Source organism: Muntiacus reevesi, chromosome 10 (assembly GCF_963930625.1).
Source record: "Muntiacus reevesi chromosome 10, mMunRee1.1, whole genome shotgun sequence".
Lineage (NCBI taxonomy): Eukaryota > Metazoa > Chordata > Mammalia > Artiodactyla > Cervidae > Muntiacus > Muntiacus reevesi.
This window is the reverse complement of record NC_089258.1, coordinates 79,182,222-79,208,557: the sequence shown is the minus strand read 5'-3', so window position 1 is coordinate 79,208,557 and position 26,336 is coordinate 79,182,222. Positions and strand designations below refer to the sequence as shown.

Genomic DNA, 26,336 nt, shown 5'->3' with positions numbered 1-26,336 from the left:
CCGTGAGGAGTGGAGCAGCCCCAAAGGCAGAGGGGGAGGCTAGACCTGAGAAGGACGGCCTCGAAGCACAGGAGGGCCCCTCCCGGTCAGGTGACACGCAGCACTGCGGGAAAAAGACCCCTGAGTCCTGGGCATTCCTGCACAGTGCCGCTCATCTTTACCCAAGCTGGGGTGACCTGGTTACACGGCAGAGACCGCTGTGTCCTCCGCTGTTTTCCTAAAGCTGAGTGCCACACAAGATAAACACTACTTCCCCCGCAGCCAGCCCTGGGTGGGTCCGGATCCTTACCACACCCTGGGCAGCTCGGGCAGACGGACCTCAGGGCATCTGAGAAGAGCCGGGGCCGCAGGCAGGGCTCCACTGACCGGGACAGGGATGGGGCGGGAGAGCTCCCAGGAGGAGCAGCCGGGCACACGGCAGCGTGTGTGTGTGTGTGTGCGTGTGTGCGCGTGCGTGTGTGTGTGCGTGTGCACGTGTGTGTGCGTGTGCGTACATGTGAGTGGGTGCATGTGTGTGTGTGTGCGTGCGTGTGTGTGCACGTGCGTGTGTGCGTTTGTGCGTGTGTGTGTGTGCGCGTGCGTGTTGTACAAATTTCAATCTACATTTACCAGTGAAACAGTCTGTTAGCAAAAACGTCGCTTTCCTTTGCAAAGAAGAGGGGACTTTCGCAGCACTGGGTTGGGAAGCCCACACTGCTCACCCTGCGGAGCCCGAGAGGACAGACGCCCACAGCGCAGCCGGGGCCGCGGACTCGGCAGTTTTGCCGCTACGCTAAGTGCAGTGCTCTGGTTGTGTTCCAGGTGGAGACTTTTGAGTTCCTTCATTTTCAAGCTTCGGAAAATGCTCAGCTCTGTAATTTCCATGGTGACCTCAAAGTCGCAGCCAAGGATGGGACCGCACCCTGGACTGCTTGCTTACCACACCCTGGACCTTGACCTGGGTCCTCAAGGTCAAGACGCCAGAAAATCCGAGGCAAAGCCCACCTTCTGCCCACTTCCTCCTCCGGTTGACTCCCCATTACCGGCTACACCTGTGGGCCACGGGCCCACCTGGGATCCTGAAGCGGCCCTGAATCATCTGACACTCGGACAGACACTGACCTGCCTGTCACAGAGCTGATGCCAGGTCAGCATCTGAGACCCCACCCTGCGGAATCCGGAAAGCAGGGTCAGGCCTTGAGCGACAGGATCCTTCCTCACTTGTACCTGGAAGGGTCCAGAGCTGGTTCCTCCATCATGGTCACACACTCAGATCTCTGCACCAGTCACACCAAATCTGTGTTCCTCGGCTCAACCACTGCCTTGGGAGCCAGAAGAGCTGGAATCCTCTGGGTGACGTGTTTCAACCAGAAGGACATCTCACGAGCCTCTAAGAGCCGGCTCATTTGAGGATTCCCCCAAGGGACTGACTAGAGACATGCGTTCCAGGGGTCAGTGACCATCTCCACTGCCCGGCCAGGCCTGAGCCTTCTGATTTGTAAGCTGCAGAGACAGTTTTTAATTGTCTTTTTGTTTACCTTTTAAGCAGCGAAATACTAACGAAATACAAATGTTTCCCTGTCATTCTGTCACCCGGAACCGCAGACTTGTCCTGGGAAAGCCAGACTAAAATGTCCACACGTGGCAGCTATGCTCCTCTCTTCAGCAATATTCAGACAAAGAACTTAGGAAACCAGGAGGGATGAACGGGAAGAAGAACTAAACCACAGGATGCGAACATCTCCCACGCAGCCTGGCCACAGGCCCCTCCCCGCCCCTCCGCGATGACCCTCCAGCCCCAAGAACATTCTCTCCAGGTCTTCTTGGTGGGGGGCGGGGGGGGGGGGTGTCCATTTCAGCTGCCAGGCATCCTTTTTCTCACCCCTTCAGGTACTCACAGCTCCCATAACAAAACGCCTGAGACAGGGAAGCCGTAAGTAAAGGTGACCAGGGCTGGATGAATACCAAATAAACCAATGTCAAGGTCAGCGGCTGGGGGCGGGGCAATTTGATACTTACCCTGAATACTCGGTCACCCTTTCCTCACTTAGGACTCAGAAGTCAACACAGCATCCCTCAGCTTGGCGTACAGGCTCATTACTTATTTACCTTCTTGAAGACAACTGTCTTAAGTTGTTTAAAAGAGGAAGCAGAAATTGTTCAGGGGATGGTGGATACAGCAAGGTGGAGAAATGACAGAGAAAGGAAGAGAGTCATCATTTCCACGCCAAATACAAATGTCTTACAGACGAGGAAACGGACCAGCAAGAGATGAAGTCACTGGGTCTCGGGACCATCGCAGGGCTGGGCCGGCAGAGGTGCTCTGGGCCTCGGTCCTGGCTCCCTGGCCAACACACAGGGCCTCCATGGAGCACCAGCTGAATCAACAAAAGGGAGCGGCTGGTGGAAGCACCTTCTGAGCACGGACACTGTGGCCCGCCCTGCTTCTGAAGACAGGCTGCAGGCACGCCGGGACCTCGGAAGAGCGGGGGGAACACACGTGCTCACAGAGAGGATGGGGGCATCAAGGGCACCCACCAGACACGGGAGGGGCGTAAATCACCCACGGAGCGACCTGTAGACCCCTGGCACTTTCTCCTGCATCGCTTCCCTTCACCCCCGCAACAGTCTCATCTTCCAACTAAAGAAACGGGGGTCCACAGCTGGTGAGCAGCCGCCATGGCAGCGGAGCCCACACCTTCCTCTCCTACGCCCCCTCCACCCGACGTCACTAACGACAACAGGCCAAAGCCCGCGGTAGAGCAGACGGGGCACTGAACCACACCCTCAGGCCAGCTGCAGAGTCACGAACATTCCCGCTGGACCGCGGACATCCCCGCTGGAACCCGGCACAGGCTCTGCCTCCCCTAGACTTTCAGGGCGGGGCGCTTCTGGAGCCCGGCCTCTGAGGAGAGCGCCCTTGTGGCTCGCTCACCCACAGGAACTCTGACCTGAGGGCAGGAACCACAGTGTGGCCAGGGCCGGCCCGTCGCTTGACAACTCTGGCCAGGTGGGTGCCCTTCAAGCGGCTTCCCAACCCGCCAGGGCTGAGCGGCAGAGCTGGAGACAGGACGTGCGCCTCGGGGAGCTGGCGAATCCCACAGAATTTTCCGTCCTTTGCCCTTTCACGCTGCCAGGCAGCTTAAAACCGGTCCCCACAGAGCTGCACAGACCACGCCTTGCAAGAATCCACTCAGAAGCATCAGGAGGTCCCCTCAGCAAAGTGGGACCAAAGGGACTTCAGTGTAAATTATTGCCATCAGCACATATACCTTTTATATTTTTGAAAACAAGTTCAAACTGAAGTTTAAAAGCTGTAAGGATAGTAGACGGCACTGGAAAATCATGGAGGCAAATGGAAACTGACACTTTTATATTACTAAAGCTTTAGAAAAAGTAATCTAGACATGAAATCTTTATAAAAGCAAAACAGGGAAAAGAGATTCATTTACGAATTTTAAGAATTTTTCACCTCACTGTAACAGAAAAAAAAAAGAGTAACTTTTAAAGGAGCCAAAAAGTTGCTAGGCATTTTCACATATTTTATCTCATTTAATCTCTTCAATGACAATGGAGAAAAAGATATCATCCACAAGTTACAGCCCAGGAAATGCAAGCTAAGCAGCTTCACACAACTGCACAGCTACTAACTCCTAAAGCATAGAGATAGGACTGGCCAATCCGGGAATACAGGAGGACCCCGAAAGAGCAGGCGGAGCTGCAGGCCACGCATGACCTGACCGGTGGAAAGAGCCAGAAGGAGAGCCCAGGCCCCGACGATGTCTCAGCTGCACCCCCAGCGTGGGGCACGGGCCCCGTGTGCAGCTCTGTTCTCCACGTCCTACCACGACGAAACACACACTCGCTGCAAGGACGTGAGCATGAAGTTGTGTTCCCCAAGCGCTGATGGTTTGGGGCTCACTGCCCATCTTCCCCCCTCAGCCATCCTTGCACCAGAGGCTTCATGGGAGGTGTCTGGCGGGAGCGAGCCGGGACGGGCAGGGGCAGGCGCTGCAGAGCAGCTGCCTGGAGGCCCACAGGAAGTCCTGACATGCTTCCTGTGTGAGCAAACCACCACCCCACATGCACGACCACCAGCCTGCGAGGCCAAGTCCTCTCGCGTGCTGATGTCGGGAAGAATAACTTCCACATAATAACAGCCACGCTTTATTCACACTCGCTGAGCTTTTATTAATGCAGGAGAAATGCTGTTAAATGCTCCCACACACTGCACCTCCGTTAACAGTCACAACCACCACCCACCCACCCACCGCGTTCAAAGTCCTGTCATCATCCCTACCACACACATGAAGAGAATGAGGTTCAAACGCGGCTACGCGATTCACTAGCAGTCAATCTGTAAGAAAAGGAGGTAAAACTTAAGCCTAAGTCCAGGCTCATAACCACTGAGCCTGTATGCCTTCCGTAAAACATACTTCATGTCCTTTTTTTCAAGCATTCTCTTTCTCCTTTATTATTAAAGTTATGAAGCCAAATGTCCACTTGGGGAAGCCCAAGAATACTGGAGTGGGTAGCCCAACCCTTCTCCAGGGGAACTTCCTGACCCAGGAAAAGAACCAGGGTCTTCTGCATTGCAGGTGGATTCTTTAGCAGCTGAGCTACCAGGGAAGCCCCAAATATCCACTTAGAAAGAGGCAAAAATTCTATGCTGATAGGCTATGTAAGATAAATGACATGATAATATGTTGGAAATATGAACTTAAAATTTAAAACTTATCTGTACTCAAGGCAAGAAATACCAGCTTACGCAATATACACTCACCAACACACCTGTCATACTCAGCTGATTACTCCAGACATCCAAGCACTGGGGTTCTCACCGGTTTTGGGGGTGTCCATGAACCCTTCAACTCCAAGCACCTCAAAAATGGAAATCACGTCCACACTCTGACTTTGGCCTTTGTCCACCCTCTGACCCTACAGGCGTCCTGCACGTGCCCTGGCCTGAACCTGCACAGGGGCTTAGTTGTTTAGTCGTGTCTGACTCTGCGACCCCATGGACTGCAGCCCGCCAGGCTCCTCTGTCCACGGCATTCTCCAGGCAAGAACACTGGAGTGGGTTGCCATGCCCTCCTCCAGGGGATCTTCCTGACCCAGGGATGGAACCAGGGTCTCAGGGAAGACTGGTAGCTCCTTACTGTCTGAGCTACCAGGGAAGCCCCTAACGTGAACAGAGACCTTCCCAGAGAGAACTGTGGCGCTGGAGTTCCCTCAGCTCCAGAAAAGAAGAAAAACTGCCTTTACACTTTCTTCTACACATAACTGACTGGCCTTTGAAGTTTCAAAACCAACGCCGCCGAATTCTCAGATCGTTGTTTCTACACTAACAGCACAGCCAACTTCCCTTCAGAGCATTGATACCCCAGAAATAAGTGTGGCCGTCTGAACGACAAAAGCTCAAGCTGCTGACCTCTGGGCACCTGAAGTTAAGAAGGGGGCGGCTGGCAGCGCAATGCCTGTGGCCCCAAAGGGCAGCGGGGCCCATCAGGGGAGCCCCTCACTGCCCACGCATCAGAGCCCGCAGGAACACACCCTGGGCGCTTCAGTCGTCCTCGTTTACAAAACAGCATCCAGGGATTCTCATTTCCCTAAGTTTCTAAGACTTCTTACGATCTTTTCCACTTGAAATGAAACAGTTGAAGATCCAAGGAGTCTTCTGCTAAGCACAGTCAGACACTGGTGACCGAGCGAGGGAGCTGACCCGAACGGCGGCACCTAAGCCAGCACTGCCTGGGACCAAACAAAGAACATGAAGTGGACTCCGGTTACCTCCTCCGCCAGCACACAGCCTGCCCGCAGCGCTGTCAGGGACGCGAGGGGCATTCTCCGCCCCTCTGTTCAGCAGACCCTCATCGCGGGCCAGGGCTCTCCGGGGCCCGCCTCCAGCTGCTTCCTCTCCCCCCGACTCCGCGGAGACATGCTGCCAGGAGGACGCTGCTCCCTCAGGGCTGCGCTGGGAACCTGGAGAAGCCGCAGGACTCACTTCCCCTCGCCCCCGGCCTCCCCTCTCCCTCCAAGACCACTTCAAAAGTCCGGAGCCAGTGAAGTCACTCGTGACCTCACAGAGCTCCAGCTTAACTCTTCGGAAGCCAGACGGCCGGCGGCCGGAGGGAGGAGAAAGGACAGCCGCGCTGCCTTACCCGGAGTGGCCGCTGCTTCTGTGAGAGTCTGCCCGACCTCTTTTGCGAAATAAAAGAAGGAAAAAGCGCTCATCTCAGCATTGTTTTTCCTAAATAGCACTACGGGTTTCTGAGATACTGTTTTGCAAGACCATCATTTCCTACAGCAAACATTCTGGCTATCAAGGAATCACTGAAATAGGCAATAAATAGATCTGATTCATTTATGTTATGTAAAACAGCTGTGTTAATAAAACTCATTAAATTCATGCTTGATTTTATGAGACTTGCGTTTTCCTATTTTCCAGTTTTACTTCTGTCTTTCTGCTCTCATGAAATGAAAATACTCTTTTGTCCTTGTGTTCAAATCCTGCTTCAGACTGTCAGAAGTGGACAGGTAACACTCCAGCTGTCAGATGCAGACAGCAACTGGCAGCAAGTCATCTGAGAAGTTGGGACCTACAGGACTCGGGGACAGACAGAACGGACTGGCACCAGACCTAACTAGTGGATGACAGAGCCCGCATCCCAGCTCCTGAAGAGAAAGCAGACTGGTTTTGCTGCTTTTCATTTCCCATGTTTTTTTATTTGGGCTCTTGATATTTTTGTTGGGATTTGGGAGTTATAAGGATCAGGAAATAAAACAACTAAAAGTCGTTTTATAAATGGAAGTAGATAAAATTACATACTCTCAAAGAAAATGCAATATGCCCTTTCAAGAATTCTTTGGTTCACCCAGAAAATGATTATCACTTACTGTCCAGCAATTTCATTCCTAAATATATACCTAAAGAAACAGTCCACGTGTGCACAAGAAGTCACGAATTAGAATGTTCACTGCCACGCCATTCAAACAACAAAAATACAAGACAGCCAAAATGTTCATACTATGCAAATGGGAAAATTAGTTACAGTGAACATTCACGCAATGAATACTATTTAGCAAATAATTAATATACTAGGGCCTTATGAATCAGTAAGAAAGAATCTCGAATATTGAACAAATAAGTGAGTCACAAAAGGAAACAAGATGGCACTTATATAAAGTTCGAAAATGTGTGAATGAACACGATATTGTTTATGGGTGCACACCTATGAAGGCAGGTGCACACGCACAGGCCGTGGTCCTCTCTAGGAGAAGACAACCAGAGGGACGGGGCCACAGAGAGAGGCACGCGCTGCAGCGCTTTATTTCTCACACTGGCTGCTGAGATCAGGTGCTTGTTAACACTTCTGGGTGTGCCTTGGACATGCAGAGGCTGTGAAAGCCAAGTGATGACTGCCTAAGTGTATTCAGTAAGCTGTCTCGAAAACTAACACACCAGGAGGAAAAGAGATTAATAAGCCCCTCAACTCCCGAGTCCCCAGGCCCGAGCAGCTGTTCCTAATTGTGCCTCCATCCAGCAAGTCTCCCTGCCCACGACCACATCCACACACCCACCGGGTCCTCCAGAGCCCAGACCGGGAGCCCGGGCCTGGGAGCCCTGGTGTCCGGCTCACGCAGCATTCCGAGTCAAGCTGTCTGCCTCCTCTTTGGGAGGCGTCTAGTACCCAGTGTAGAAAAACTAATGAAGTTCTTCATCTGACAGAACTGGTCACCAGGATGTGCTGGACTCTTTCAGAGGTTCCGAGTCTTAGATCTAAAGACCTGCCAACTTCACTGACTGACAGGAGGGACAGGTCTATGCTGAGTATAACATCACATGATGAACCGTAACACGGGTGCTAAGTGAATGGACTGTGAATAATGAACATTTGTAATTTTGTTTCACGATAATAACTATTCAATACCTCTTAATTTCTCTGCACTAAAGACTCCATATTACTACTCTTGACTGGAAAATGTTACCTTCTTTTCGAGGCGGGGCTGCTAGATAGGGTAATTATACAGACAATGAACTATCATTAAAGCTCCTCCCCTTCAAGTAATCGAAGGCTCTTAGAATTATTATTGCAGATAAACAGCATCCTACATTGATCTGACTGTGGCACACACAGCAGGTGACTCTGAGGAAGTTTTAAAGACAACAGTTCGAGCACTGTTATTACTGATAATCATACCCAACATTGTGTGAGTAGACATCAGGCGGTAGTAAATTATTACCCCTTTTCACAAATGAGTAAGCTGAGGTTTAGTAGTGATAATTCACAAAACGTGAGTCAAGGCAGCCTGACGTAACCCACACTCTTCACCAGGAAACCACACGGCTTCCCAGCAGGAAAGTGGGTCAACCTCTGTATTTCTAGAGCAGGGACGGGCACCTTGAGGTCACGACACCAAAGGACACGACACACAAGAAATCGTTTCCAGGTTCAGAGCCAGGGCCACTCACGTGTAAGAACCTCTATTAAAAGAGATTTCTCCCTGCCAGCAGCAGTGATCTACAGCAGGCCTGTCCCCCTGAGAACAGGGACTGTCTCACTCGGGTCTGCATTCTGCCGTTAATAATTTCTCACGCTTCTCAAACTGTAGAGTGCTTACAGGAGTTGGTTAAAATACACACTTTGATTGAGTAGCTCAGAGGTGAGGTCTGCATACTCATTTCTAACAAGCTCCAAGATGAGAGGCTGACAACTTAGGCTGAATATCAGAATCACCAGGCTCTTTTTTCTTTTTCTCTCTCTCTTTTTAAAAATCGTCCTCTATTTTTTTAAATTTTAGACCAACAATCTTGTGTTGGCACCCATTGCCTGGGTGCCACTCTAAACCAACAGAATCGGAATCTGGGAGGTAAAGCGTGGGGAGTTGGCGCCTTAAAAAGCTCCTGCCTTCCATCATTCTAGATTCGGAGAAAAGTACCTGGGGACGGAGGCTCACGCACAGGCACATGAAGCACCAAGTGAGGTGTGGGGATTACAAAGTCGAAGCATTTCTCTAACATTCAGGGGTTAGATGGTTGAGATGGGGTTTACATCAATCCTCACTAGCACTCAAGAGAAAGATGGCACTCACCTCACCTGGCCACTCGGGTACTGAACAGTGGGGCTCTGCTGGGAGCCTGTGCCAGTTTATCAAAGACTCTGTACTGCAGCTTACAGACGGTTTCTAAGATCCAGGGGAGAAAACAAGAAACAGGATCAAAGCACTGGAAACACCCATGAGGGGCTCTGAGAAGAGGATACTTGTATGCAAAATGCTTTCCAAGAACTTTATTTGGGAAGGGTTTCTGTCTTTTTTCTTCTCCATTGGATCAATGGATAAAATTTCTCATCCAATGTTGCATATCTTGGGTTGAGTGAGGTCTGCTGAGAGAAAATGTTACTGTTTCCTTTAAAAGTGAAATAGTGCACTGATACAGGAATAGACTGCTGGATCAACCTGACCAGCTAAACTAGCTGCCAATCAGTTTTCATTTCGAGCCACGATTCTCCGTGTAATAACATGCAACCCCAATGCCCTTTGTCGTCTGAAGTCTTTCAGTACAGTCTGTGATGGAAGGTCATCCACTCAGCCAGCACCCCCAGCACTCTTCACACCAAGACCCAGGACTTTACTTTGTATGTCATATGGTTTAAACTACAGACTTAGAACACTTCTGGGAAACCCTATGTCAAATTCAGGACCAGTTCCTAAAGTCATCACCGATGTACACAGGAGGCCCCAGCAAGCAGGGAGACGGGCCCCCAGGCCTGCCGAGAGGACGACCACGCCGGCTCCCTGACAACCAGACCCTGCCGGGAACCGCAGGCGGGCATTCGCTCTGCCCAGGGGGCATCAGAAAGCCGCATGGGCAGCACCAGGGCTCCTGTGAGCCCCTCTCCAGCCCAGCCTCCCCACCCTCGCCCTCCTGAGCTCAGGCGACCCTCCCTCTAGATGGGACTCCATGTCCCCGCACACGAGGGTCCTCCCTCTTCTCAAACAATCTGTGTGATGGACCCCACTGCCAGGAGCCTTCCTACAAACCCTGCTGCTCTCCCCGACTCCTGCCATCTCCAGACTTCATAAGTCGTCTACACTGGTTCAGTTCAATCACTCAGCCATGTCTGATTCTTTGCAATGCCATGGGCTGCAGCACACCAGGCTTCCCTGTCCATCACCAACTCCCGGAGCTTGGTCAAACTCATGTCCATCAGTCGGTGATGCCATCTGACCATCTCATCCACAGTGGAAATGTCACAATTACTTTGACACAGCCCACACATCCTCGATTCAAACATTCACCAGATCCTTGTGTCTTTTCCTTATTTTTCAGGCTTTTGCTATTTTCTTATATTCATTAGACTACTACTGAGACTGCTGCAAAACTCATGATAGGTTTAAAATGAAAACCCACAAACTACAACTTAGCAAATTGTTACAAGAGAACTATAAATTGGGCAGCAACATTATTTCCATTTTACCGATAAGGAGGAATGGGAGGTTCATCGAAGTGATACAACCTGCCCGGGGCCAAGCAGCCAGCAGAGGGGATGACGTGACCTCCTGTCTTCCAGTCCCAAATCCCCATAGTTACACCAGCCCACCACTGTACACTGATATTTATGAGAGAAAGTGAAGTTTCAGGACTCTCATTAACAGGTGCTTCAGACAGCTCAGAGGCGGTGGGCTGGCGTGACAGCTCTTCTCCGGGTTATTACTGTTAACAGTACTATTATTCTACATTTATATCCTACTACATGCCAGGCATTGTGAAGCCACCTAATTATCTATTCTTGATTTTTTTTTTCCCACTTAATGTCCTTTGCTTCTAAATAGGTGTTATTCATTCCATTTTATAGTTGGAAAGGTTCCCTGATGCTCTGTAACTTACTCAAGGTCACACCCCTAGTAAGTTATCTGAGGCAGGATCTGAACCCAGATATGACTGGTTCTGAAACCCTGGAAAGCCTCCACCCTCAGCACCGAGCAAGGACTCCTTTGGAGTTAAAAAAAAAGAAAAAAAAAAACACCTCACCATCATAACTCCTTCAGGAGGCTCAAAGAGGAAATGAAAACCGACTTTCTACAGAACTACTTTTAAAACATGAGAGGAAAGTCTGAAGACATCACTAGAGCAGGAGTAATGAACCTACGAGGCAGGGATTCCCCACTGGATCCCCCAAAACAAGTTCACGAGACCAAGACCTTTTCCTGTTACCAGCTTAGCTAGCGTCATGTGACTTTAATATTTTACTTTATATTAAAATACCTCCAGGGAAGTCCCTGGCAGGCCAGTGGGAGGACTCAGCACTTTCACTGCCAGGCTCGGCGAGTCGCTCAGTCGTGTCCAACTCTGTGCAACCCCATGGACTGCAGCCCGCCAGGCTCCTCTGTCCATAGGACTCTCCAGGCTAGAATACTGGAGTGGGTTGCCATTTCCTTCTCCAGGGGATCTTCCCGACCCAGGGACTGAAACTGGGTCTCCTGCATTGTAGGCAGACACTGTTACAGTCTGAGCCACCAGGGAAGCCCTCCGCTGCCGGGACTCAGGCTCCATCCCTGGTGGGGAACTGAGACACCACAGGCAGCAGGGCATGGCCAAAAATAACATTAAGTAATCAGTTAAATGCCTGCAGGCTTTACGTCTGAATGTCAAAAAAATATTTGAAATTTACTTCAACAAATTTCTCTAAGCACGGTTTCATGTCACATTTTCCTAGACAGAAAGACACTAAAGAAAAAGAAAAACAGAGGAAGAAAAAAGCACTTCCAATGTCAGCATCTCATTTGAGGAAGGGGAGAAAAGAGGCAGGCAGAAAATCCACAGCTCCAGCTGGAGTGGACGGAGCACTCCCCAGGCATAACAGCTGCACACAGATGTCATCCACCCCCCTGCTGGGCTCCTCGGGACCTGAGCGCCAACTGAAAGAACGACTGGGAAGCCAGACATCCAGTGTACCTGTTACACCGGAAAGGTACTTTTAAAGGGCAGCTCTGCTGTGTGTTTCAGAGAACCAGAAGAGAAGCGCCTGCCACACGGCTGTATTTGCTGCCCCTCTTTTCCTGTCTGCTGGACCCAAGCTCAACAGAAATAAACAGCACTCAGCCCCGGGCATGCCCACAGTGGCCACACACGTGCTCTGCAGGCCTCGGGTCAGGACTCACCGACAGGAGCCGCAGTCCTCAGGGGATGGGCCGGCGAAGGAGCAGCACCCAGACACAAAGGAATGCATCAGACACGTGTAACTGAAAGTCTGTAATTGCCCTTTCTAATTTGGGAGCCGTGTGACTGGACCCCACACAGCACCGCGACCCCGTCAGCCGGGTGCTCCTGTGCTGGACCACAAGGGGAGGGGATGCTTCGCTTTGCTCCTTCACCAAAATATCGTGTTCCATTCATGCGGACCTCTTTCCTGATGGGCATGGGGCTCTCTGGTCAACATCAGTGTTCAGGCGCCTGAGAGGATTTAACTATTCCTGCCAGAGTGATTCCAGGATCTTAAGGGGCCTTCTCAGATCTATCTGATAAGACAAAGGTGCATAATCCTTTAAAAGACAGTCACCACACACACTCCTTCCTAACCTGGTTTTGGAGTATTACAGCTTTAAAGTGAGCGGAGCTCAGTCCCCCTCTGGCCACAAAGCCTGGCTAAACCCAGGTCTGGGTGGCGATCCAGAGAGGGCACGGAGCTGGGCTGGAGTGCCACGCGTGCTGGCCACCCTCCCCAACTACACCGTCTCCTTCAGGAAGCCCAATGACAGAGAACAGCGTCATCCGACATTCAGGAGAAATCAGTCAGAAACCACCGCTGAAATCATCTTGACCGACAGAGTAAAACCACATGCTGATACAGAAAAGTATTTAAAAATACACCTAGGCAAGGTCAAGCAGAAATACTTTGGTTTTGAGGCCAAAAATAAATGGTCTCTGGAGCCTAACGGCCTGGGTGGAAATCCTGGGCGTGGCACCGACCATTCCTGTGACTGAGCAAGTTACCCAACTGCTCTGAGCCTTAGTTTCCTTCTGCGGAAAATCAGAACACTAACGCTCCTTTCTCTTAGCTTAGTATGAGGATTAAGAACCTTCCTTAACTAAAGAAATAAAACCTATGGCATACATACGATGCACAGCGCACAAGATGGGGTTTAGAGGCTACCTAAAGTGAGCGACTGAACGGAACTGAACTGAAAGTCATCTTGCGATGTTCTCTGACACTTTATATATCAAAATCAATACCTCAGCAGGAACGGGCTTCATTCTTTTGGTTCAGGTCCAGCTGGAACCAAGGCAGTGTTATCAGCCTAGCTTAGCCTTATCAGGCCCTCTCCTTCCTGACTTCTTCAGAGTTCACTTTATCCAACAGAGCCAGATCCCCCAGTCTGCTCCCAAGGAAACAGGAGAGGCCAGTGAGTAGAGCTGGAAAGTTGGGCACACACACTTGCTTTATTTATCACTTTTGCTGTGCTGTCTTGCCACAACACTTCTGAATAAACTTTGAATGTTTTTCTCCTTGAAACCCTGACTAAGGAAAGTCAACAGGGGTGACAGCTGTGTTGTCAGCATCCTGGTCCGGATTTCCTTAACAGGCCCAAGGCCTCTGTCTGTGCCTTACCTCTGCGGAGGGATGTTGAATGCAGAAGAAATTGATTACCTCATCATTGATTACCTTAAAAATTTATGGAGACACATTTATCAATGACCTGGAAAATTTTTTTCTGCAATTGAACACACACACCCACCAACCACCACCACCACGTCTATAATTACCAACTCAGACTTCTGGCTCCATTAACATATGGCATGAGAGAAATTAGGGAAATTAGAAAGAATACAGACATGAAACCAGGCAGCCTAGAACAGTGAATGCACCAGGACTAGGAGTCAGGCGATTTGAATTCTGGTACAAGAGCTGTGACCAGCTAACGCTACCCCATCTGACTCAGACTCAGATTCTTCACTGTAAAACAGGGCTAGCTAAGGCCCCCTTCAAGTTGGAAAATGTTATAACTCTTCAACCCATGATTCCTCTGGTGCTACAATTTCTCCAAAGCACCAAGAAGACAGAGAAGGTAAAGAAACAGGCAAGTTATTCCAGACTCCCTAACATTTCTTAGAATCATTGAGTCCATCATACTTTTTAACCCTGAATCACAAAAATAAAAAAAGCCTCCTGCCAACCTGGTCTGTCCACACTGCTAGCGCTGCTCAAGGAAGTTGAGACAGTGCCAGAGCTCGTCTCTAACATGCTTCCCATTCAGTATTGGAATTGGATCTCATCGATGGGCAAGATTTCATAGTCTGACAATCCAGGTGATGCGGTTGAAACTTCATCTCAAGTTCACCTAAAGAACAGTCCTGCCTAAATCTGGGGCGCTAAAATAATATAACTGACCCCAGGACTCTCTCTTAACCACCCAGCTCTGCTGCACTAACGGCTGGCACCCATGCTGGTGCCAATGATGGCTATCACAGGTCTCTGCAAACCACTGCCTTGCTGAGTTTGTGCTGTGCTGCATTTAGTCACTCAGTCATGTTCGACTCTTTGCGACCCCATGGACTGTAGCTCTCCAGGCTCCTCTGTCCATCAGGATTCTCCAGGCAAGAATACTGGAGTGGGTTGCCATGCCCTCCTCCAGGGGATCTTCCGAAACCAGGGATCGAACCAAGGTCTCCCACATTGCAGGTGAATTCTTTACCATCTGAGCCACCAGGGAAGCCCAAGAATACTGGAGTGGGTAGCCTAACCCTTCTCCAGGGGATTGTACCGACTCAGGAATCAAACCAGGGTCTCCTCATTGCAGGTGGATTCTTTACCAGCTGAACTACTAGGGAAACCCTTGCTGAGTTTCAGTTCAGTTCAGTCACTCAGTCATGTCTGACTCTTTGTGACCCCATGGACTGCAGCACGCCAGGCCTCCCTGTCCATCACCAACTCCCGGAGTTTACTCAAACTCACGTCCATTGAGTAGGTGATGCCATCCAACCATCTCATCCTCTGTCATCCCCTTCTCCTCCTGCCTTCAATCTTTCCCAGCATCGGGGTCTTTTCCAAGGAGTCAGTTCTCCGCATCAGGTGGCCAAAGTATTTTCAACATCAATCCTTCCAATGAATATTCAGGACTGATTTCCTTTAGGATGGATTGGTTGGATCTCCTTGCAGAGTTTACCCTCCCTGTGGCTTCTGCAGCAAAGCCTCTCAGCCCAAAATACCTCAGGTCCAACCTATTTCAGACCTGTAATATCAACAACTCCAGAAAGCTGGATTGGAATTTCAATGAAATTATCTGCATTTTATCACACCTTATAGTTACCAGAGACCACGGTGAAACTAAAGGACTAAAGTGGCACCGTCCACCCAAGGACACACTCCTCTCAAGCGGGTCCCCTTAGAGACACTCCTCTCTCGGGCCCCTTCTAGAAACATCCCCCTCAGAGATGTGCTCTTCCCTCAGGGACATCCCCTCTTATAGATCCAGGAAGTGTAAATGCGGCTCCATCATCCAGTTCTAATTCACGCATTTGCTCCGGCTCCACTCTGTACCAGGTACGGTGCTAGTGTTTTAATCCATATTAACTCTTTAAATCCCATGGCCACACAGCATACTAAATATCATTGGCCCCGCTATGCAGATAAACAAAAGGGGTTTCAGAGAGAATAAGTGGTTTATCCAAGAAATTCAGACCACGGTCTTCTGCCTCTGAGACTGTGTGGCCCAAGAAGACAAGGAACACCCATGGTCTATTTCACACGGCAATGCAGAGCTGCGGGGTTACCACGTGCCAGGCCTGAACGTGCTCATCCAGTGAACTATAAACCTATAAACTGCTAATAGGAAATGCTTAACACAGGACAGACTGATCATCAAAACAGGCTCAGCAGAAACCTGCAATATGAATAGTGACTTCTAAAAAAAGCATTCACATTTTTTCATACAACTTTAAAAATTTATCCCCGTTTACCCTCCCCTTCACCTCCCCAGTCAGGAAAAACATAGTAAAACTAAATTCATAAAATCATTAGGAAGTTTAGCATTCTCTGCCCACTTATGGAGATGTTGAAGGACAGGTAAATGGCCCCAGAGTGATGAACAAGAAGAGGTGAAATGCTGGATAATCCATAAAAAGACAGGGAATCACTAGAGGATAGCAGGACACATAAATCCTAGGTAACTTCGCATTTTGTGTTCCAAGCAGGCTTAAAACATAAAGTAAAGAGAGAAAATAAATATGGCGTTGACCAAGGGATCAAACCTATCAAGCCTCCTTATTATCAGATCCCCTCTCACTGTCTCAGGAGGACGTCCCAACAGAATGGAACCTCAAAGAGCCAAGGGCCGAAAGAGACTGTAGTCACTGTCTAAACCGACAGCCTCAACTGACAATCAAGGAATCTCTAGCCTAATCAGAGACCCGCCCCAAGTCATCAAGCAATGCCAGAGGCAGAAGGCAAGCCGAGCTCTGCCGACACCCCTTCCAGCACCGGGCCGGGGCAAGGCCACCAAAGCTGCATCCTGGGCACTAATGCCCACTCCCCACCCACAGAATCTGCGTGGGGCCCAGTTTACCTGTGGGAATACAAGATACACGGCCAACAGAACGTCCAGAGGCTGCAATTTGGCAGCCTTGTACCCTACCTGCCCGGAAAACCCAAACTGCTTTTCACTCACGCCACTCACTTACATCCACGGAAACCGGCCCAGTGCTCTCCAAACAGGTTCCACACTCGGGGGGGGGGGAAATGCTACAGAAACCACCAGCACGAAATTAAGAGATCAGGACCAGTACCTTCCCCAGAAAGCGATCTCTGGGGTGCCTTTCGCGTAGATGGAGTTACTGGAGCCACTCAGCCCGTTGGTGACCCCACTGGAATAGCCCATCACTATCCCGCCATCTGCCGAGATGCTCAGGACGTCCTGCTGTCCTCCCAGTGACGTCCTCTCGAGGAACTGCCCGCCTTCCTTAATGCGCTGCTGTATCATTGGAGTGAGGGGCATTTCAAAGCTGAAGTAGCTGTCGGGCTCTGAATACAAAGTCTCCAAGGACTCAGCGCTGTAGTATAAAGAGGTGTTGTCCAAAATCGTCTCGAACTGGGAGCTGTACACGTCGGTGGAGTCTTCTGCGTATCCAGACCCAAGGATGTCATCATCTCCACCCCGCAAGTGCTCTGCTTGCTCGAGAGTCCTGGAAAGCACATCGAAGTGAAGAATTTCAATATTAGGTTAATTTTTTCATTTTACCTTCTCCTCTCCAACCATATGAAAAAGGTAGCAGCCTGTAGAGCTAGCACCTGTATTCATTCGGTTTATGTCAATATATTTAACCTACAGGTGGGGTACATCAGAAATGCCGGGTGAATCACAAGCTGGAATCAAGATTGCCGGGAGAAATATCAGTAACCTCAGATATGCAGGTGACACCACCCTTACAGCAGAAAGCAAAGAAGAACTAAAGAGCCTCTTGATTAAAGTGAAAGAGCAGAGTGAAAAAGTTGGCTTAAAACTCAACGTTCAGAAAACTAAGATCATGGCATCCAGTCCCATCACTTCATGGCAAATAGATGGGGAGACAATGGAAACAGTGACAGACTTTATCTTTGGGGCTCCAAAATCAATGCGGATGGTGACTGCAGCCATGAAATTAAAAGACGCTTGCTCCTTGGAAGAATAGCTCTGACCAACCTAACAGTGTATTGAAAATCAGAGACATCACTTTGCCGACAAACGTCTATATAGTCAAAGCTATGGTTTTTCCAGTTGTCAGGTACAGATGTGAGAGCTGGACTATAAAGAAAGCTGAACACTGAAGAATTGATGCTTTTGATGGCATTGGAGAAGACTCTCAAGAGTCCCTTGGACTGCAAGGAGATTCAACCAGTCAATCCTAAAGGAAATCAGTCCTGAATATTCATTGGAAGGACTGATGCTGAAGCTCCAATACTTTGGCCACCTGATGCGAAGAGCTGACTCATTGGAAAAGACTCTAACGCTGGGAAAGATTGAAGACAGGAGAAGAAGGCAACAGAGATGAGATGGTTGGATGGCACCACTGACTCGATGGACATGAGTTTGAGTAAGCTCTGGGAGATGTCGAAGGACAGAGAAGCCTAACGTGCTGCAATCCATGAGCTCTCAAATAGTCAGACACAACTTAGTGAATGAATAACAACAACAACAACAAAATGTCAATACATTTGGGAAGGAAGATATCATAGAAAGATGTTCAGGTTGAAAACACTCTTAGCACACATATGCTGGGCTATCCTCTATACAATTTAATATACTTTCAAGCTAGCTCCTAGTATGTGAACACACTAAGTCCAACAAACATGTGAATACAATGTTAAATTCTCATTTAGCCAATTGAACTCCACAAATTTAAATTACAGCTACTATCAGTTCTAATATCAATAGAAGATGATAAATATATTGTGTAAACTTGGCAGACTAAAAATACACTTGTGCTTGTCTGACTCTTTGAGACCCCATGGACTGCAGCCCACCAGGCTCCTCTGTCCATGGGGATTCTCCAGGCAAGAATACTGGAGTGGGTTGTCATGCCCTCCTCCAGGGGATCTTTCCAACCCAGGGATCGAACCCAGGTGGATTCTTTACCATCTGAGCCACCAGGGAAGCCCAAAAAATACACTAAGCTTTCTTAAGTCCTGTTAATATTTTCTGATTAAATAAGACCAATAGCCCTCAAGAACTCAAGGGCTGCCCCCTGGTGACAAGAAGACAAGACTGCAGAGCGAGTTAGGTTGAGAAACAGCCAGTGAAGACTCTTTGTGACCCTGTGGAGTGTAGCCCGCCAGGCTCCTCCTGTCCACAGAATTTTTCAGGCAAGTATACTCAAGTGGGTAGCCATTCCCTTCTCCAGGGGATCTTCCAGACCCACGGATCAAACCTGGGTCTCCCACCTTGCAGGCAGATTCTTTACCATCTGAGCCGCCAGGGAAGCCAAATTACTGGTCCACCCCAAACCAAACAGCATTCTGGGTCCCAAGCCTTCATGGCCCCTCAGGGGGCTGGCAGTGAAGCGGGAAGCTCAGGGAGGAAGCCCTCACACAACCCTGCTCACTCACCCCCCACCCGCCCCCAGCTGCGAGGGTCCAGCCACACAGGGGGAGTGTTACACCTTAAAAGGAGCCTGGAGGCCTCTGTGTCGCAGGCTCCAGGAAGCACACTCACTTAGCGACAGCAGCCGTCCTTTACCAGCCCATGTGGCTCCCTCCGCCTAGACTATTCTCCCCATTCTCTGCCCCGCAAACTCCTACTGAATCCTTAAGTCTCAGCCTAATCACCACTTACACAGAGAGGCCTTCCCCAAGCCATCAATTGAATCAGCCTCTCTCCTGCATTCAAGGTGTCCCTTCTTTTCCTTGATAGAACCCAACACAGTTGGAGGCCCCATCATTATTAGTGTGTCGACCTCCTGCAGCAAACCTCATGAGGTCAGGGACCAGAGGTCATGTCTAGTCTCCATGTTTTTTTTTTTTCTTTCCTGGCCACGCCACAGCGCTTGTGGGATCTGAGTTTCCAACCAGAGAAGGAACGCACGCCCCCTGCAGAGGAGGCACAGAGGCCTAATCACGGGACCATCAGGGACTCCCCAGGGCCACGTCCATTTTGAAGATTCCTTTCACGCCCAGCATCTCTAGCCATATCAGGGACACAGCAGACAACGGAAAACCATTTGTGGAAGGACAGGAGGGAAAGGAGGAATGAACGAATAAACCTGCAGAAGCGCAGACCCCAGTGGGAGGGTAATTAGGGAACCACGTGCCACATAGCAGGGCGCCTTCTGAGGAAGTCTGCAGGCTCTCTGTGAAGGGGCTGGGGAAGGCAGGGAGAGGAGTCCTGACAGCGGATCTGTGAGTCAACCCCGGAGCAAAAGGCATCTCCTTACAACAAACAAGCAAAACCCTTCAGGCGCAACACATGTTCTCCTGTGAACTACCAAAGGTGGAGGGCTGACGGGAGACGAGATGGCACACATTTGAAATGACTTTGCCGAAAGGAGCTCTCTACGGTCAGACCACGAGCTCAGGAAGTGCAGACGGACGCGCACGGCTTCCATCTCTCCAGGCTCTCAGCTGGTACGGATGCCAGAAGTGTAGAGGAAGTCCAGGAAATACCATATGATGCCAGGTTTCGTCATCAGGGCCATAATTCAAACAAGCTGCTTGCGAGAAGGGAGTCCCATGTCAGTGCCTGGAACAACTGGACTCTGACCTCCTGACGGCCTCTCTAAGCCGAGAAAACTGAGGCAGCCCACGCCAGAGCCTTTGCGTTCCTACATGTACAGGGGCTGTTTGCAGACAACGGGGCTGTAGCCAGAAGTGCCTGAGCTAGGCTGCAACGGCTACAGGATGTGTCAAAAGAGTCCAGACCTTTCCACAATTATCTTTCCTTATGAAAGGTAACTGTGGGGTGTTTAGTTATGGTGACGCTAGAGAACTTGAAACCTGTCAAATACCAAAAAAAAAAAAAAGGCAGAAATGGGTCCGTCCGCCCAGTTTAGGGTTCACAGTCTCCCCACGTGGACAACGTCAGAAGCAACGCCGCACACGGTCACTTCTCTTCCCTTCTGCGGAGGACGTCGTGAACCTCGCTGTGGGGCACACACAGCAGACATCACAGGCAGCAGGACCCCGGGAACTCACCTTTCCCCAACCCTCTCCGGTTCAGGCCTCCTCTCCACGTGGTCCTTGTCCTCCCTTAGGAAGACTTCATCCTCTACCGACTCAAGCAGAGGAGCGGGCGGACCCGGCCTCTCGGGAGGCGCGGAGTCACGCAGGGCGGCAGACGAGACGAGGTGGCTGGGCACTTGGGAAAACTCTCTGCTTCCAGGAGGGGCTGTCCTTCCCGGGGACATCTGAACGTCCGCAGGGTGCCGGGCCTCCCTCTCCTCCCCTCCGGTCCACAGTGTTTCCACTCCTTGAAACGCCACATGCTTGCCCGGAGCTGGGCGTCCCCGAGCACACTGGTCAGCCCTCCTCTCTCTCAACAAACCAGCACCTCCCGCTGAGCTGTGGGTCGCGGGGCTGCCCACCGAGGACGCTGGACCAGCTGGCTCTTGCACGTGGACGGCCCCCTTTCGTCCATTACTAGCTCTTAGGGACGGCTCTGCTTGAGTCTCTCCAGTTAATAGTGCAGTCAGATCCTCCTGGATGCTCAAATAAAAATGCTCCTCAGTCGGAACTTTGGCTGAAAGAGGTATATCGGGCGACTTTTCACGGCCAGCAGGGAACGGCGCGTGGGCTTTCGCTGCTTTCTGACCGGCGGGGTCTGGCTGCTGTCCCCCCTGCTGAGTGGAAACCCTAGAAACCGCAGCTCCATCCAGTACCTTTGTAGCCTGTAACGTTCCTGAAGCTATTCTGGCTTCTGTGGCTTTCAGAGCTGAAATCAGAGAGTCGATGGGTTGTAAACTCGGCTCCTTGAAGTGACTTTGAGAAGGGAGCCCTCTGACATCTTTTGGTCCTCCGGCGACACCGACAGGCCCGGAGTGATGGCTGGCAAGGGGCTGGGCCCCCTGCAGCGCCCCCGGGCAGCGCAGCAGAGACTCGGCATCAAACTCCAGAGAGGCTCTCAGGCCTTCTCCGCTTCCCTCCATGGTCCCATACTCCGGAAACTCATTCGTGACGTTCGGGGGGAGTAAAGTGCTTCCTCCATGATCACCTACAAAGAGAAGAGAAGAGACACGTGACTCGTTCTGAGCGGCACATTCCCATGTATGTGAATCAATTCCCACACCTGTCGGGCGCTCGGTCATCCTCAGGTGGCCCTCTCACTGGCTCCTCCCCCACCCTCTGCAACACAAGCTGCTCAACACCCTGTCACTGGGCTTACACACGAGAACCCACAGAGGTTCTGGCATAGACAGAGGCAATCCAATTTAATCTAGCTTCTTTCCCACACATGCAACTTGGTTGCTGCATATGCAAAAAGAGATTAAAATAAGGATATGTATCCCTTTCCAAATATCGCTCATGAAATAGCAACTAAAATATTTATACTGGGCACAACAACAAATTGCCTTATGACGGAACTAACAGGATCGCTGCAGTGCATTCTCTGAGACGGAGCCCCAGGAAAAAAGATATGGTCTATTTAAAGTCAGTAAATATTTTTTTCAGCTGGAAACTTCCCCTGCACTGTTGGATTTCTGTGGGGGGAAAAGATGCTTTCAGAACATCTCTGGGGAATGAGAGTGAAGTCAAAATGGAATAGGAAATTTAATGTATAAAGATTTCCAGGATCCTAGCTGCATGAAATTTAAGCAGCATCTTATGCAGAACCCCAATATACGAAGCAGCAAAAACAATAGTATATATTTACTATATAGGATGCAATTAACAACCTTTTCTTATTACTATGGCAGTTATTGAGAACAATGAAGACATTCTGACAAACACAACTTTAAATTGAGGATTTCTGGATAATAGTTACAGTCCTGTCACCCCAGGACCCAATTTCCTTCTGAACTTGGTTTTGGTTACCTCGTACAGAGAATATTCTCATGTGCATTGGAAGTGTAGTGTCCTCGCCTAGACAGTTTTATGACAGAGGACACCTGTTGCTTTTGTTACTGCTTTTCAAGCACTGCAAGCGACAGTGAAACATTTGACAGCTGTCTGAATGTATACAATGAAATGATATGAAAGACTTGATTCCAAGGCATATATGCAAAATGACATAACTTGGAAATGTGAGTTAACTTCTGGTGTACACAGTACAGAAAAACTGATAAATAGTAATACATCTTAGAGTGTGTTCTATTTCATATCATTTTAATAATTTGAAATATATTTTTAAATTAAATTTGAATCAACCTTGATGGGGTCCAAGCAGCACTTCTCTGTGATGGTAGCATTTATAACAACTTCACAAGACAGATCTCAGAGGATGTGGCTTGCTGAAATCTGAGGAGGGAGGAACTTTCAAACTATGATTTTGAAAAGGAACGGAGTTAAAAGCAATAAAGATTTCTCTTCCTGTGGTATATTGACAGTTTAGATATTTCAATAAAGAATGTGATAGGACTTTTAATTTTTCCCCTTTTAAGATTCAGTTACCTTTAATATATCATAAAATTGTGCGACCATCACTACTATTTAACTCTAGAACATTTTCATCACTTCCCAGCACCACCAAAAAACCTCGATCTATTAACCGTCACTCTTCAAGCCCTGGTAAATACCATCCTACTTTCTGTCTGTATAGATCTGTGTGTTCTACTTCGTATCAACAGAATTACACAATATGAGACACTGTCCTTTTTTTTACATAGCACGGTGGTTTCAAGGTTCGTCCTTGTACCTTCTTCCCACTCATCTGCTGATAGGAATTGGTGTTATTTCCACACTTTGGCTACTATGAATAATGAACATTTGTGTACGAGTTTTTGTGTCTACATTTATTTTCAGTTCTCTTGGATATATACCTATGAGTGGATTCTGGGTCACATGGTAACTCTGTGTTTAATATTTGGAGAAACCGCCAGCTTTCCAAAGCAACTGCACCATTTTACATTCCTACCAGCAAAGTCTGAGGGTTCTAATACTGTCCATATTTTTTATCACAGCTGTCACAGTGGGTGTGAAATGACACCTCACTGTGGTTTTGATTTGCATTTCCCTAGTGAGAAGGGAGGAGAAGGAAATGGCAACCCACTCCAGTATTCTTGCCTGGAGAATCCCAAGGACAGAGGAGCCTGGTAGGCTGCAGTCCATGGGGTCGCTAAGGGTCGGACACAACTGAGCAACTTCACTTTCACTTTTCACTTTCATGCCTTGGAGAAGGAAATGGCAGCCCACTCCAGTGCTCTTGCCTGGAGAATCCCAGGGATGGGGGTACCTGGTGGGCTGCCGTCTGTGGGGTCGCACAGAATCGGACACGACTGAAGCGACTTAGCAGCAGCAGTGAGAAGGGGATGGCAGCCCACTACTCCAGGATTCCTGCCTGAAGAACCCTATGTACAGAGGATCCTGGTGGTCTACAGCTCACAGGGTCGCACACAGTCGGACACGACTGAAGAGACTTAACACACACATGCAGAGTGGTTGATGGTGTTGAGAACCTTGTCACACGCTTGTTGACCATCTGTGTGGGTTCTTCAGAGAAACAGCCACCCACACCCTTTGCCCACTTTATAACTGGGTGACTTGGCTTTTCGCTGCTGAGTGTAAGGCCCCCTTACACACTCAGAACAGAAGCTCCTCCTCAGACACGCACTTTGCAGACACTTTCTTCCGTCCTGTGCGCTGTCTTTCCAGTTAGTGGATGGCGCCTTTTTGAAGCACAATTCTTTTTTAAATTTTGATAAAATCCAACTTAACTATTTTGTTATTTTGTTGCGTATGTTTCTGGTGTCATAAGTAACAGTTCAGTTCAGTCACTCAGTCGTGTCCGACTCTTTGCGACCCCATGGACCGCAGCACACCAGGCTTCCCTGTCCATCACCAACTCCCAGAGTCCACCCAAACCCAAGTCCATTGAGTCAGTGAAGCCATCCAACCATCTCATCCTCTGTCGTCCCCTTCTCCTGCCCTCAATCTTCCCCAGCCTCAGGAACAAATTATTGTCTAATCCAAGGTCACAAAGATTTATTATTTTTTTAAGAGTTTTACAGTGTTGGCTACTACATGCAGACCTTCGATCCATTCTGAGTTAACTTTTTACAAGGTGTGGAGATATAACTTCACTCTGTCGCATGTGGCTATCCACTTGTCCAAGCACTGCTGTTGAAAAACCTATTACTTCCCCCACTGAACTGCAATAACACCCTTGAAGAAAATCAACTGACCATAAACGTGAAGGTTTATGTCTGAACTCTGAATTCTACTCCATTGAACCTGAAGCCAGTGTAACACCATCTTGATTACCGTAGCTGCGCAGAAGTAAAATCAGTAAGTGTGCATCCTCCTGCTCTGTTCTTCCTTCTCCTGGTTGTTGTGGCTACTCTGGGCCCCTGGCATTTCCAGTATGAATTTTAGGATCAGCTGCTAGACAGCTCAGACTGTCATAGAGGCTGGGATGAATCTGTGGAGCACTGCATCCTAACAATATTACTCTCAGGTCTTTTGATCCACGACTATAGGATGTCTCTCCATTTAATTTTCTTTCATTTAACATCTTTTTGTTTCAAATGTACAAGTTTGACACTACTTTTGTTAAACTTACTCCCCTAAGTATTTTCTTTTTGATGCTATTATAAGTAGAAATTTTTCCATTTCAGATCCTTCACTGCTAGCATACAGGAATACAGCTGGTTGCCGAACTTACAAGTTCTAATGGTTTCTTTGTGATTTCCTTCAGTTCAGTTCAGTTCAGTCGCTCAGTCATGTCCGACTCTTTGCGACCCCATGAATCATAGCACGACGTGGATTCCTTAGGCTTTCCTACATACAAGATTATGTTATCTGTGAACAGAGGAAGTTTTACTTTTTTTCTTTCTTATCTGGATGCTTTTTATTTCTTTTTCTTGCCTAACAGCACTGGCCAGGACCTCCAGTACAATGCTCCACAGAAGTGGTAAGAGGTAGACGTCTGTGCATCATTCTGGATCTTACGAGAAAGCTTTCAGTCTTCCCCCATGAAGTATGATGTTAGCTGTGGGGTTTTCACAAATGCCCTATATCAGAATAAGGAAGATCCCTTTTATTTCTAGTTTATCAAGTGTTTCTATCATGAAAAGGTACTGAATTTTGTCAAATGTCTTTTTCTCTGTCAGCTGAGATTCCCATGTGGATTCTGCCTTTTATTCTAGTCAGAGTGTATTACACCAACAGACTTCTATATACTGAACCAAGCTTGCAATCTTGGAGTAAATGCCACTTGGTCATGCTGTAGAATCCTTTTTTACATGTTGCTAGATTCAGCTTTCTAGTGTTTCTGCACCTATATTCATAAACGATGCTGGGCTATAATTGTCTTGTGCTATCTAGTGTGGGCAGTAACATTGGCATCATAAAATAATTTGGGAAGTACTGGCATTTGTTTACATCTTTTTACATGTTTTTAAAAACATTTTTCATATTTTACACTTTTTAGGCTTTTAACAGTTTTTTTCTTCCTTAATCATATGGGGGACTTACAATTCTTCTGGTAGTTTAAAAGCTATAAATTTATTGCTAAAATACAAAGAAAGAAAAAGTATACAATCCAAAAGCCTGGGCTTTTTTAACATAGTAAAATAGCTTTAAATTATTAGAAAAGTACTTAGTTCACAGGGGGAAATATTTCCTATAGATGTTTTATTTAAGTGAGAGTATGTCTTTACAAGGGGCTTCGCAGGTAGTTCAAAGGTAAAGAATCTGTCCAATGCAGGAGACCCAGGTTTGATCCCTGAGTCAGGA

The 26,336-nt window shown here is 48.7% G+C and overlaps 1 protein-coding gene across 7 annotated transcripts in view; it reads right to left on the bottom strand.

Moving 5' to 3' along the window:
• PSD3 (pleckstrin and Sec7 domain containing 3) overlaps nt 1–26,336 on the bottom strand; it is a 475,326-nt gene that overhangs the window by 286,227 nt on the left and 162,763 nt on the right. For 5 of the 7 annotated variants that reach the window (XR_010658389.1, XM_065901506.1, XM_065901507.1 and 2 more), the window contains exons 3-4: nt 20,643–21,657; nt 16,766–17,161 (exon numbers count right to left, since the gene is read on the bottom strand). Coding sequence is in view for 4 of the 7 variants with exons in the window: in XM_065901506.1 (XP_065757578.1) it covers nt 16,766–17,161; nt 20,643–21,657 (1,411 nt within the window). In the remaining 3 variants the exon portion in view is untranslated. Of the gene's footprint in view, nt 1–5,769; nt 5,933–6,140; nt 6,158–16,765; nt 17,162–20,642; nt 21,658–26,336 lie in introns of those variants that run through there. The other 2 variants (XM_065901511.1, XM_065901510.1) reach the window with 2 other exon arrangements.